This window comes from Salvelinus fontinalis, chromosome 18, assembly GCF_029448725.1.
Source record: "Salvelinus fontinalis isolate EN_2023a chromosome 18, ASM2944872v1, whole genome shotgun sequence".
In the NCBI taxonomy this organism is placed as follows: Eukaryota; Metazoa; Chordata; class Actinopteri; order Salmoniformes; family Salmonidae; genus Salvelinus; species Salvelinus fontinalis.
Genome location: NC_074682.1, coordinates 36082149 through 36096084, shown reverse-complemented (window position 1 = coordinate 36096084; position 13936 = coordinate 36082149). Strand labels below are relative to the sequence as shown.

Below are 13936 nucleotides of genomic sequence, written 5' to 3'. Positions count from 1 at the left end.
ACCTCCACAAGTCTTGTTCATCCTTGGGAGCAATTTCCAAATGCGTGAAGGTACCACGTTCATCTGTACTAACAATAGTACGCAAGTATAAACACCATGGGACCACGCAGCCGTCATTCCGCTCAGGAAGGAGACGCGTTCTGTCTCCTAGAGATGAACGTACTTTGGTGCGATAAGTGCAAATCAATCCCAGAACAACAGCAAAGGACCTTGTGAAGATGTTGGAGGAAACAGGAACTAACATAACTATATCCACAGTAAAGCGAGTACTATATCGACAGAACCTGAAAGGCTGCTCAGCAAGGAAGAAGCCACTGCTCCAAAACCGCCATAAAAAAGCTAGACTACGGTTTGCAACTGCACATGGGGACAAAGATTGTACTTTTGGAGAAATGTCTTCTGGTCTGATGAAACAAAAATAGAACTGTTTGGCCATAATGACCATCATTATATTTGGAGGAAAAAGGGGGAGGCTTGCAAGCCAAAGAACCTCATCCTAACTGTGAAGCACGGGGTTTTAGCATCATGTTGTGGGGGTGCTTTGCTGCTGGAGGGACTGGTGCACTTCACAAAATAGATGGAATCATGAGGTAGGAAAATTATGTGGATATATTGAAGCAACATCTCAAGACATCAGTCAGGAAGTTAAAGCTTGGTCGCAAATGGGTCTTCCAAATGGGCATTGACCCTAAGCATACTTTCAAAGTTGTGGAAAAATGGCTTAAGGACAACAAAGTCAAGGTATTGGAGTGGCCATCACAAAGCCCTGACTTCAATCCAATAGAACATTTGTGGGCAGAACTGAAAAAGCGTGTGCAAGCAAGGAGGACTACAAACCTGACTCAGTTACACCAGCTCTGTCAGGAGGAATGGGCCAAAATGTACCCAACTTATTGTGGGAAGCTTGTGGAAGGCTACCTGAAACGTTTGACCCAAGTTAAACGATTGAAAGGCAATGCTACCAAATATTAATTGAGTGTATGTAAACTTCTGACCCACTGGGAATGTGATGAAAGAAATAAAATCTGAAATAAATCATTCTCTCTACTATGATTCTGACATTTCACATTCTAAAAATAAAGTTGTGATCCTAACTGACCTGGAAGGTCTGTTATAATGGTACTAATGGACAGAAATAATAGTTCAATGTCTCCCACTGGTGGTAAATTTTTGCTCTTCAATTATTCTCATGGACTAATATACTCAAATCAAATTTTATTTGTCATGTGCCGAATACAACAGGTGTAGTAGACCTTACTGTGAAATGCTTACTTACAAGCCTTTAATCAACAATGCAGTTCAAGAGAGTCAAGAAAATATTTACTAAATAAACAAAAATAAAACAAAATAACAATAATGAGGCTATATACAGGGGGTACCGAGTCAATGTGCAGGGGTACAGGTTAGTCGAGGTAATTTGTACATGTAGGTAGAGGTAAAGTCACTATGGATAGATAATAAACAGCGAGTAGCAGCAGTGTAAAAACAAAGGGGGGGGGGGGGGGGGTTCAATGTAAATAATCTGGGTGGCCATTTGATTAATTGTTTAGCAGTCTTACGGCTTGGGGGTAGAAGCTGTTAAGGAGCCTTTTGGACCTAGACTTGGTGCTCCGATGTCGTTTGCCATGCGGTAGCAGAGAGAACCGTCCATGACTTGGGTGACTGGAGTCTTTCACAATTTGTGGTGCCTTCTATATTATATAGGTCCTGGATGGCAGGAAGTTTGGCCCCGGTGATGTACTGAACTGTACACAATACCCTTTGTATAGCCTTACGGTGGGATGCCGAGCAGTTGCCATACCAGGCAGTGATGCAACCGGTCAGGATGCTCTCAATGGTGCAGCTGTAGAACTTTTTGAGGATCTGGGGACCCATGCCAAATCTTTTCAGTCTCCTGAGGGGGGACTCAGCTCATTGTTGTGCCCTCTTTATTGGTGTGTTTGGACCATGATAGTTGTTGGGGATGTGGACACCAAGGAATTTGAAACTCTCGACCCGCTCCACTACAGAGCGACTCTGAACTTACAATGGCTAGCCCCAAGTTGTTTATATATATTTTTCTTGTGCACTTTGCTATTTGCCCCATGACTCCTGCATGCTTTGTTGACTATGAAGTTTCTTGTTTACCCAACTGTGGGACAGACTGTTTGTTCCCACAGTCGGGACTCTGACTCTCTATTGGTTACACAGACTTTTGGCCTCCCATCCCATTCTAACCACCTCTTGCCGGCTTTGTATTCATGTTACCTGATGAAATTGCTGTACAATATGATCTTGTTGCCATCTGATGCACATTCAGATGTCATAAATCAACACTGCAGAGCTCTCCCTGTCCTCCCCCGTGCCTTGATTGTATTACTGTTGATGATATCTGGAAAGGTGCATGTACACCCTGGCCCATCTACTGTTGCTAGCCCCAATTCCGACTTGTGCTCTGATATCTGCTTCACTGTGTTCTGCTCTCGTAAAAGCCTGGGTTTTCAGCACGTTAACACTAGAAGCTTATTACCTAAAATGGATCAATTGAAAGTGTAGGCTCACAGCTCCAATCCACATGTGTTGTCATTACTGAGACGTGGTTAAGGAATAGTGTTTTGAATATTGATGTTAACCTTTCTGGTTATAGCCTTTTTCGGCAAGACAGATCTTCCAAAGGTGCGGCAGTCCGTCCCCAAACAATTTGATTTGCTGTTTTTAAGCATTAAACTTTCAAATAGCTCTTTGTTGACTGTTGCTGGGTGTTATCGTCCTCCATCAGCACCGACCTGTACCCCAACTGACCTAAACTCTCTCCTGGCCCCTTACACTAAGTCTGAATTTATCCTGCTAGGTGACCTAAACTGGGACATGCTTAAACCACCTAACCAAGTCCTAAAGCAATGGGACTCCCTGAAACAAATAATCCTGATAGGTATCTGTCACGTTCCTGACCTTATTTTCCTTTGTTTAGCTTTGTTTAGTTGGTCAGGACGTGAGCTGGGTGGGCAGTCTATGTTATTTGTTTCTATGTTTAGGTTCATTGTTATTTAGCCTTATATGGTTCTCAATCAGGGGCAGGTGTTTGACGTTTCCTCTGATTGAGAACCATATTAAGGTAGGCTGTTCACACCGTTTGTTTGTGGGTGATTGTCTTCCGTGTCAGTGTTTGTACCACACGGGACTGTTTCGTTTGTTTAGTCTGTACCTGTTCGTGCGTTCTTCGTTATATGTAAGTTCACATGTTCAGGTCTGTTGACGTCGTTTGTTGTTTTTGTATAGTTATGCAAGCGTGCTTCGTGTTCGTCTTGTTTAATAAATCAACATGTATTCTCCACAAGCTGCGTTTTGGTCCGATCCATGCTCCTCCTCAGACGAGGAGGAGAATAACCGTTACAGTATCAGTCTGGTGTTTTCTGTAATGACCTTAGTGATCACTGTTTTACAGCCTGTGCTCGTAATGGCTGCTCGGTGAAACAACCTGTCCTGATTTGTCATAGACGCTCGGAAAAAAACTTTAATGAGCAAGCCTTCCTTCATGACCTGGGCTCTGTAAATTGGTATAGAATAATTTGATCCCCTCTGTCCAAGACGCTTGGAACTTATTTTTTGATATTTTTAGTGGTATTGTTAACAAACACGCCCCTATAAAGAAAATTAAAATTAAAAACAGGTTCAGCCCCTGGTTTGACCGTGATCTTGCAGAGTTACTCCACCTCAAGAATTGCATTTGGCGAAAGACTCGGCACACGCATACTCAGGCTGACTGGTTCTCGTTCAGGCAAATGAGAAATAAGTGCACTCAGGCTATCCGGAAGGCCAAAGTTAGTTACTTTAAGGAGCAGTTCTCTCTCTGTGGGTCTAACCCCAAAAAGTTCTGGAAAACAGTTAAAGACCTGAAGAATAAACCCTCCTCCTCACAGCTGCACATGTCCTTTAAAGTTGATGATGTGGTTGTTACTGACAAGAAGCACATGGCTGAGCTCTTTAATCACCACTTCATTAAGTCAGGATTCCTATTTGACTCAGCCAAGCCTCCTTGCCCGTCCAACATTTCCTCATCTCCCACCCCTTCTAATGTGACTAGCCCAAATGCTCCTCCCTCTTTTTCCACTGCCCTGGTACAAAGTTTCTCCCTGGAGACGGGACTGAGTCCGAAGTGCTAAAGGAGCTCCTTAAACTCTTGACCTCAAAAAAACATCTTGGTCAGATGGTTTAGACCAGGGGTGTCAAAGTCAAATGGACGGAGGGCCAAATAAAAAATTTAGCTACAAGCCGAGGGCCGGACTGTTCGAATGTTCATTGAAAATTTTTTAAATGACGCATATAGTCTAGTGAACCTAATTGAACCTACTGAAAACCTAACAAATATATTCCAATATGATCAGATAAATAAAGCAATATTTTCTTATGGCTCTGTCAGTAATCTTTAATTTTCAACAGACACAAAAGACAAATTTCCTTTATATAAAAATCCCCATAACATGAACATTAAATGAAAGAAACCGGTATTCAAGGCACCATCAGTAGCCTATATTTTCTATTTTAGCAAAAGTGGGCTAAATTTACTTCAAAGAAAAAAACAATAATAGCAATTTTCTATCATCCACTCAACTGAAATATTTTTAAAATATAATTGGATTGAAATACAATAAAATAAAGTGCAAAAATCTATTAATCAAAAACAACACTTTGTTTAAGGAGAAGTAACATGCAGTGAAAACAAATATTAAACTTTAACTTTTAAACTTGAACTGAGTAAAAACTCTAAATATGTGATTGCACAGTAATGTTCACTTGTTTGAGGTTGAGGGTGATACTTGGTGGTGTCCCATCTTTTCCACAAGTTCATCAATGTTCGGGGTAAGGCTCTGAGCTGAGGAAATCCTCAGAATTGAGTGGAGGTGTTCAGCAGTAAGTCGACTTCTGTGTGATGTTTTGTTCAGGTTCATCAAAGAAAACAGTTGTTCACACAGGTATGTGCTGCCAAACATAGACAACGTTTGAGCAGCCTGGATGCGCAGCTGGGGCATTGTGTCGGGGAGGAAACGGGCGAACTCCGCAGCACCCACTGCCGCATATTTTGCCCTCAGTGCATCATTGCATTGGAGGTCAATCAACTCCATTTGGAGGTTTGGTGGTGAGCTTTCCACGTCAACAGCAAATGGGTTACCGAGCAGTTCCAACCTGCTTTTTTGTGCTTCAAAGTCAGCAAATCGGCGTCGAAAGTCAGCGGCAAGCATACCTATTTTATCAGCCAACTGTGCGCTCGGGAACGCACTGGTAGAGAGCTTCTCTTTCATGGTCTGGCAGCTGGGAAAGTGGCTCAAATTTTCTTTCCGCATCTGCGTCTCCCACAGAGTCAGTTTGGTTTTAAATGCCTTCACTGTACTGTACATATCAGAGATGACATGATCCCGACCCTGCAGCTGCAAGTTCATTGCATTCAGATGACTCGTAATGTCACACAGAAAAGCCATTTCACACAGAAACATTTCGTCTCGGAGTTGTGTTGTGTCTTTCCCTTTGCTGTCCAAGAACAGACAAATCTCCTCACGAAGCTCGAAACATCTTTGAAGCACCTTTCCCTGGCTTAGCCATCGCACCTCTGTGTGATAAGGCAAATCACCATGCTCCGTTTCTAACTCCGTCAGAAATGCCTTGAACTGGCGGTGATTCAAACCTTTGGCTCTGATAAAGTTAACTGTGCGCGTGATGATGCTCATTACATGCTCCATTTTCAAGGCTTTACCGCACAACGCTTCCTGGTGTATGATACAATGATAAGCTGTCAGCTCACCTGTCGCGTTTTCCTCTTGCATCTTTTCCCGTATCTTCGCCACCAGTCCGCTCCTGTGTCCACACATCGCAGGTGCTCCGTCGGTTGTCAAACCCACGAGTTTTTCCCAAGGCAGCTCCATCTCATTTACACATCTTGACACCTCTTCATACAAATCATGCCCCGTAGTTGTGCCATGCATAGGACGTAAAGCCAAAAACTCCTCTGTCACGCTTAGGCTGGAGTCCACTCCGCGGATGAAAATTGACAACTGGGCAATGTCAGAAATGTCGGTGCTCTCATCCACAGCCAAGGAATATGCAATGAAATCTTTTCCCTTTTTCACAAGCTGCTCTTTTAGATTGATGGACAACTGGTCTACTCTCTCGGCAATGGTGTTTCTGCTCAGACTCACATTTAAAAAGAGTTGCCTTTTTTCTGGGCAAACTTCGTCACAAACTTTAATCATGCAGTTTTTGATGAAATCCCCCTCCGTAAATGGCCGGGCTGATTTAGCGATCTCTTCTGCCAAAATAAAACTGGCCTTGACAGCAGCCTGGCCTTGTGATTTGGCTTTTTTGAACAGAGCCTGTCGAGATTTGAGGCCTCGTTTTAATTCCTCTGCCTTTTGTAGCCTTTGTTCCATGTCCATATTCTTGTTTTTGTCCGCGTGTTTCGTTTCATAATGTCGTCTCAGATTATACTCTTTCAGTACCGCCACACTTTCTCCACACAGAAGACACACAGGTTTTCCAGCTACCTCCGTGAACATATACTCCGACTCCCACCTTGTTTGAAACCCCCGGTTCTCAGTGTCCACCTTCCGTTTTGCCATTTTTGATGGGTATCTGAAAGTTAATTTTACTGTGATGCTGACGACTGCTGTGCCAATAAATATTGAAATGAAGCAGCCTACTGCTCGGTGCGTCACCGTTGCATTGTGGGAAATGTAGTATTGGTGCGTGTAAAAGATCTGCGGGCTGCCGGCTTGCTGCGGTCTGCGGGCCGGTTCTAATAATAAATCAAGATCATCCCAGGGGCCGTAAAAAACCTTCTCGCGGGCCGGATGTGGCCCGCGGGCCTTGACTCTGACATATGTGGTTTAGACCCTTTCTTCTTTAAGGTTGCCGCCCCTATCATCATCAAGCCTATCTCTCCCCTTTTTAACCTGTCTCTCCTCTCTGGGGAGGTTCCCAATGCTTGTATGGCAGCCACGGTTCATCCTTTATTTAAAGGGGGAAATCAAGCTGATCCTAACTGTTATAAGTCTATTTCTATTTTGCCCTGTTTATCAAAAGTCTTGGAAAAACTTGTCAATAATCAACTGACTGGCTTTCTTGATGTCTATAGTATTCTCTCGGGTATGCAATCTGGTTTCCGCTCAGATTATGGATGTGTCACTACAACCTTAAAGGTCCTCAATGATGTCACCATTGCCCTTGATTTTAAGCAATGTTGTGCTGCTATTTTTATTGACTTGGTCAAAGCTTTTGATACGTGGACCATTCCATTCTTGTGGGCTGGCTAAGGAGTATTGGTGTCTGAGGGGTCTTTGGCCTGGTTAGCTAACTACCTCTCTCAAAGAGTGCAGTGTATAAAGTCAGAACATCTGCTGTCTCAGCTACTGCCTGTCCTCCAAGGATGTACCCCAAGGCTCAATCCTAGGCCTCACATTCTTCTCAATTTACATCAACAACATAGCTCAGACAGTAGGAAGCTCTTTTATCCATTTATATACAGATGATACAGTCTTATACTCAGCTGGCCCCTCACCGGATTTTGTGTTAAACTCTCTACAACAAAGCTTTCTTTGTGTCCGACAAGCTCTCTGCCCATAACCTTGTTCTGAACACCTCCAAAACAAAGGTCATGTGGTTTGGTAAGAAGAATGCCCCTCTCCCCACAGACGTGATTACTACTAGCTTGAGCTCATACAAGTACTTGGGAGTTGAACTAGACGGTACACTGTTCTTATCTCGGCACAGAACAAAGCTGCAGGTTCTGGAACAGGTTTTCATCAAGGATCTCTCTTTACTTTGCCCTGTTCATCTTTCAACTCAAACCTGACTAGTCTCCCAGTCCCTGCCTCTGAAAAACATCCACACAGCATGATGCTGCCACCACCATGCTTCACCGTAGGGATGGTGCCAGGTTTCCTCCAGACATGACGCTTGGCATTCCAACTTAATTGAGGGAAATAAGAATAATCCAAAATGTATTTTTGATACTGTCGCAAAGCTAACTAAAAAGCAGCATTCCCCAAATGAGGATGGCTTTCACTTCAGCAGTAATAAATTCATGAACTTCTTTGAGGAAAAGATCATGATCATTAGAAAGCAAATTACGGACTCCTCTTTAAATCTGCTTATTCCTCCAAAGCTCAGCTGTCCTGAGTCTACACAACTCTGCCAGGACCTAGGATCAAGAGAGACACTTAAGTGTTTTAGTACTATATCTCTTGACACAATGATGAACATAATCATGGCCTCTAAACCTTCAAGCTGCATACTGGACCCTATTCCAACTAAACTACTTAAAGCGCTGCTTCATGTGCTTGGCCCTCCAATGTTGAACATAGTAAACGGCTCTCTATCCACCGGATGTGTACCAAACTCACTAAAAGTGGCAGTAATAAAGCCTCTCTTGAAAAAGCCAAACCTTGCCCCAGAAAATATAAAAAACTATTGGCCTATATCAAATCTTCCATTCCTCTCAAAAATGTTTGAAAAAGCTGTTGCGCAGCAACTCACTGCCTTCCTGAAGACAGACAATGTATACGAAATGCTTCAGTCTGGTTTTAGACCCCATCAGGGCACTTAGACTGCACTTGTGAAGGTGGTAAATGACCTTTTAATGGCGTCAGACCGAGGCTCTGCATCTGTCCTCGTGCTACTAGACCTTAGTGCTGCCTTTGATACCATCGATCACCACATTCTTTTGGAGAGATTGGAAACCCAAGTTGGTCTACACAGACAAGTTCTGGCCTGGTTTAGATCTTATCTTTCGGAAAGATATCAGTTTGTCTCTGTGAATGGTTTGTCCTCTGACAAATCAACTGTACATTTCGGTGTTCCTCAAGGTTCTGTTTTAGGACCACTATTGTTTTCACTATATATTTTACCTCTTGGGGATGTCAATCGAAAACATAATGTTAACTTTCACTGCTATGCGGATGACACACAGCTGTACATTTCAATGAAACATGGTGAAGCCCCAAAATTGCCCTCGCTAGAAGCCTGTGTTTCAGGCATAAGGAAGTGGATGGCTGAAAACGTTCTACTTTTAAACTCGGACAAAACAGAGATGCTTGTTCTAGGTCCCAAGAAACAAAGAGATCTTCTGTTAAATCTGACAATTAATCTTGATGGTTGTAAAGTTGTCTCAAATAAAACTGTAAAGGACTACTCTGGATCTCTCTTTTGACGAACATATCAAGACTGTTTCAAGGACAGCTTTTTTCCATCTACGTAACATTGCAAAAATCTGTAACGGCGTTCCTCTCTCTCTTCATAAGAAGAGGTGGAGTAGTGATCGAGCCAAGGCGCAGCGGGTTGTGAATACATGATGATTTATTAAATAAACAAAACAGACAAAGACGAAAACGAACTATACTTGATATAACTAACAAAATAACAAAACGATGTAGACAGACCTGAACAAACGAACTTACAAATACACGAAGCACGCTGACACAGGAACAGACTACATAAACGCACGAACAAACCGAAACATTCCCGTATGGTGTAACATCGACACAGACACAGGAGACAATCACCCACAAACAAACAGTGAGAACACCCTACCTAAATATGACTCTTAATTAGAGGAGAACGCAAAACACCTGCCTCTAATTAAGAGCCATACCAGGCAACCAAAACCAACATAGAAACAGATAACATAGACTGCCCACCCAAAACACATGCCCTGACCTAAACACATACAAAAACAACATAAAACAGGTCAGGACCGTTACAGAACCCCCCCCTCAAGGTGCGAACTCCGGGCGCACCAGCACAAAGTCCAGGGGATGGTCTGTGTGGGCAGTTGACCACGGTGGTGGCTCCGGCTCTGGACGCTGTCCCCACACCACCATAGTCACTCCCCGTTTCTGTCTTCCCCTCCCAATGACCACCCTAAAACTCACATCCCCTAAATAAACGGCCAGCACCAGGACAAGGGGCAGCACCGGGACAAGGGGCAGCACCGGGACAAGGGGCAGCACCGGGACAAGGGGCAGCACCGGGACAAGGGGCAGCACCGGGACAAGGGGCAGCACCGGGACAAGGGGCAACACCGGGACAAGGGGCAACACCGGGACAAGGGGCAACACCGGGACAAGGGGCAGGTCCCGGCTGATATACTCTGGCAGATCCTGGCTGAGGGACTCTGGCAGGTCTATGCAGGCTGACGGCTCTCGACGCTCATGGCGGGCTGACGGCTCTCGACGCTCATGGCGGGCTGACGGCTCTCGACGCTCATGGCGGGCTGACGGCTCTCGACGCTCATGGCGGGCTGACGGCTCTCGACGCTCATGGCGGGCTGACGGCTCTCGACGCTCATGGCGGGCTGACGGCTCTCGACGCTCATGGCGGGCTGACGGCTCTCGACGCTCATGGCGGGCTGACGGCTCTCGACGCTCATGGCGGGCTGACGGCTCTCGACGCTCATGGCTCTCTGACGGCTCTGGCAGATCCTGTCTGGTTGGCGGCTCTGGCAGATCCTGTCTGGTTGGCGGCTCTGGCAGATCCTGTCTGGTTGGCGGCTCTGGCAGATCCTGTCTGGTTGGCGGCTCTGGCAGATCCTGTCTGGTTGGCGGCTCTGGCAGATCCTGTCTGGTTGGCGGCTCTGGCAGATCCTGTCTGGTTGGCGGCTCTGGCAGATCCTGTCTGGCGGACGGCTCTAGCGGCTCCTGTCTGGCGGACGGCTCTAGCGGCTCCTGTCTGGCGGACGGCTCTAGCAGCTCCTGTCTGGCGGACGGCTCTAGCGGCTCCTGTCTGGCGGACGGCTCTGTAGGCTCATGGCAGACGGGCGGCTTTGCAGGCTCATGGCAGACGGGCGGCTTTGCAGGCTCATGGCAGACGGATGGCTCAGACGGCGCTGGGGAGACGGATGGCTCAGACGGCGCTGGGGAGACGGATGACTCAGATGGCGCTGGGGAGACGAATGACTCAGACGGCGCTGGGGAGACGGATGGCTCAGATGGCGCTGGGGAGACGGATGGCTCTGGCCGGATTCGGCGCACTGTAGACCTGGTGCGTGGTGCCGGAACTGGAGGCACCGTGCTAAGGATAAGCACCTTCCTACTAGTGCGGGGAGCAGGGACAGGGCACACTGTACTCTCATAGCCTACTCTATCCCTGATGCGAGGTACCGGCACTGGTGACACCGGGCTGAGGACAAGCACATCAGGCTTAGTAGGGGGAGAAGATACAGTGTGTTCAGGGCTCTGGAGACGCACAGGAGGCTTAGTGCGTGGTGCCGGAACTGGAGGCACCGAACTGGATACACGCACTACAGAGAGAGTGCGTGGAGGAGGAACTGGGCTCAGGAGACGCACTGATAGCCTAGTGCGTAGTGTAGGCACTGTAGGTACTAGGCTGGGGCGGGGAGGTGGTGCCGGAAATACCGGACCGTGGAGGCGTACTGGCACTCTTGAGCATTGAGCCTGCCCAACCTTACCTGGTTGAATACTCCCGGTTGCCCGACCAGTGCGGGGAGGTGGAATAACCCGCACCGGGCTATGTAGGCGAACCGGGGAAACCATGCGTAAGGCAGGTGCCATGTATGCCGGCCCGAGGAGACGCACTGGAGACCAGACGAGTTGAGCCGGCCTCATGACACCTGGCTCAATACCCAATCTAGCCCTACCAGTGCGGGGAGGTGGAATAACCCGCACTGGGCTATGCACTCGTACAGGAGACACCGTGCGCTCTACTGCGTAACACGGCGCCTGCCCGTACTCCCGCTCTCCACGGTAAGCCTGGGAAGTGGGCGCAGGTCTCCTACCTGCCCTTGGCCCACTACCTCCTAGCCCCCCCCCCCAGAAATTTTTGGGAATTACTTACGGGCTTTTTGGGCTTCCGTGCCAGACGCGTTCCCTCATAGCTCCGGTTCCTCTCTCCGGTAGCCTCTGCTCTCCTCAGTGCCTCCAGCTGTTCCCATGGGAGGCGATCCCTACCAGCCAGGATCTCCTCCCATGTGTAGCAACCCTTTCCGTCCAATATATCGTCCCATGTCCATTGCTCCTTCTTTTCCTGTCCCTTACTCCAATAACTCCGCTGCTTGGCTCTGGAATGGTGGGTTCGGCGTTCCTCTCTCTCTTCATAAGAAGAGGTGGAGTAGTGATCGAGCCAAGGCGCAGCGGGTTGTGAATACATGATGATTTATTAAATAAACAAAACAGACAAAGACGAAAACAAACTATACTTGATATAACTAACAAAATAACAAAACGATGTAGACAGACCTGAACAAACGAACTTACAAATACACGAAGCACGCTGACACAGGAACAGACTACATAAACGCACGAACAAACCGAAACATTCCCGTATGGTGTAACATCGACACAGACACAGGAGACAATCACCCACAAACAAACAGTGAGAACACCCTACCTAAATATGACTCTTAATTAGAGGAGAACGCAAAACACCTGCCTCTAATTAAGAGCCATACCAGGCAACCAAAACCAACATAGAAACAGATAACATAGACTGCCCACCCAAAACACATGCCCTGACATAAACACATACAAAAACAACATAAAACAGGTCAGGACCGTTACAAAATCAGAAATGTTCTGTCCAAAAATGATGTAGAAAAATTAATCCATGCTTTTGTTACTTCTAGGTTAGACTACTGCAATGCTCTACTTTCCGGCTACCCGGATAAAGCACTAAATAAACTTCAGTTAGTGCTAAATATGGCTGATAGAATCCTGACTAGAACCAAAAAATTTGATCATATTACTCCAGTGCTAGCCTCCCTACACTGGCTTCCTGTTAAGGCAAGGGCTGATTTCAAGGTTTTACTGTTAACCTACAAAGTGTTACATGGGCTTGCTCATACCTATCTGGCCGAGTTGGTCCTGCCGTACATACCTACACGTACACTACGGTCACAAGATGCAGGCCTCCTAATTGTCCCTAGAATTTCTAAGCAAACAGCTGGAGGCAGGGCTTTCTCCTATAGATCTCCATTTTTATGGAATGGTCTGCCTACCCATGTGAGAGACGCAGACTCGGTCTCAACCTTTAAGTCTTTATTGAAGACTCATCTCTTCAGTAGGTCCTATGATTGAGTCCTATGTAGTCTGGCCCAGGAGTGTGAAGGTGAACGGAAAGGCTCTGGAGCAACGAACCACCCTTGCTGTCTCTGCCTGGCGGGTTCCCCTCTCCCCACTGGGATTCTCTGCCTCTAACCCTATTACAGGGGCTGAGTCACTGCCTTACTGGTGCTCTTTCATGCCGTCCTTAGGAGGGGGGCGTAACTTGAGTGGGTTGAGTCACTGACGTGATCTTCCTGTCTGGGTTGGCGCCCCCCCTTGGATTGTGCTGTGGTGGAGATCTTTGTGGGCTATACTCGGCCTTGTCTCAGGATGGTAAGTTGGTGGTTGAAGCTTTCCCTCTAGTGGTGTGAGGGCTGTGCCTTGGCAAAGTGGGTGGGGTTATATCCTTCAAATCAAATCAAATCAAGTTTATTTTATATAGCCCTTCGTACATCAGCTAATATCTCGAAGTGCTGTACAGAAACCCAGCCTAAAACCCCAAACAGCAAGCAATGCAGGTGTAGAAGCACCTGTTTGGCCCTGTCCGGGGGTATCATCGGATGGGGCCACAGTGTCTCCTGACCCCTCCTGTCTCAGCCTCCAGTATTTATGCTGCATTAGTTTATTTGTCGGGGGGCTAGGGTCAGTTTGTTATATCTGGAGTACTTCTGTCTTATCCGGTGTCCTGTGTGAATTTAAGTATGCTCTCTCTAATTCTCTCTTTCTCTCTGTCTTTCTCTCTCTCGGAGGACCTGAGCCCTAGGACCATGCCTCAGGACGACCTGACATGATGACTCCTTGCTGTCCCCAGTCCACCTGGCCGTGCTGCTGCTCCAGTTTCAACTGTTCTGCCTGCGGCTATGGAACCCTGACCTGTTCACCGGACGTGCTACCTGTCCCAGACCTGCTGT

General features: G+C 46.8%; 1 protein-coding gene across 1 annotated transcript; it reads right to left on the bottom strand.

Annotated features, from left to right (window-relative positions):
• Positions 1–4769: 4769 nt before the first annotated feature.
• LOC129815981 (general transcription factor II-I repeat domain-containing protein 2-like) lies at positions 4770–6762 on the bottom strand. Its single transcript, XM_055870184.1, has one exon. The coding sequence runs from the start codon at positions 6588–6590 to the stop codon at positions 4770–4772; it is 1821 nt and encodes a 606-aa protein (XP_055726159.1). The 5' UTR covers positions 6591–6762.
• Positions 6763–13936: the final 7174 nt, after the last annotated feature.

What these genes read in the sequence shown, in the direction of transcription:
- LOC129815981 (XM_055870184.1), bottom strand. Translation starts at nt 6,590, where the DNA reads ATGGCAAAACGGAAGGTGGACACTGAGAACCGGGGGTTTCAAACAAGG.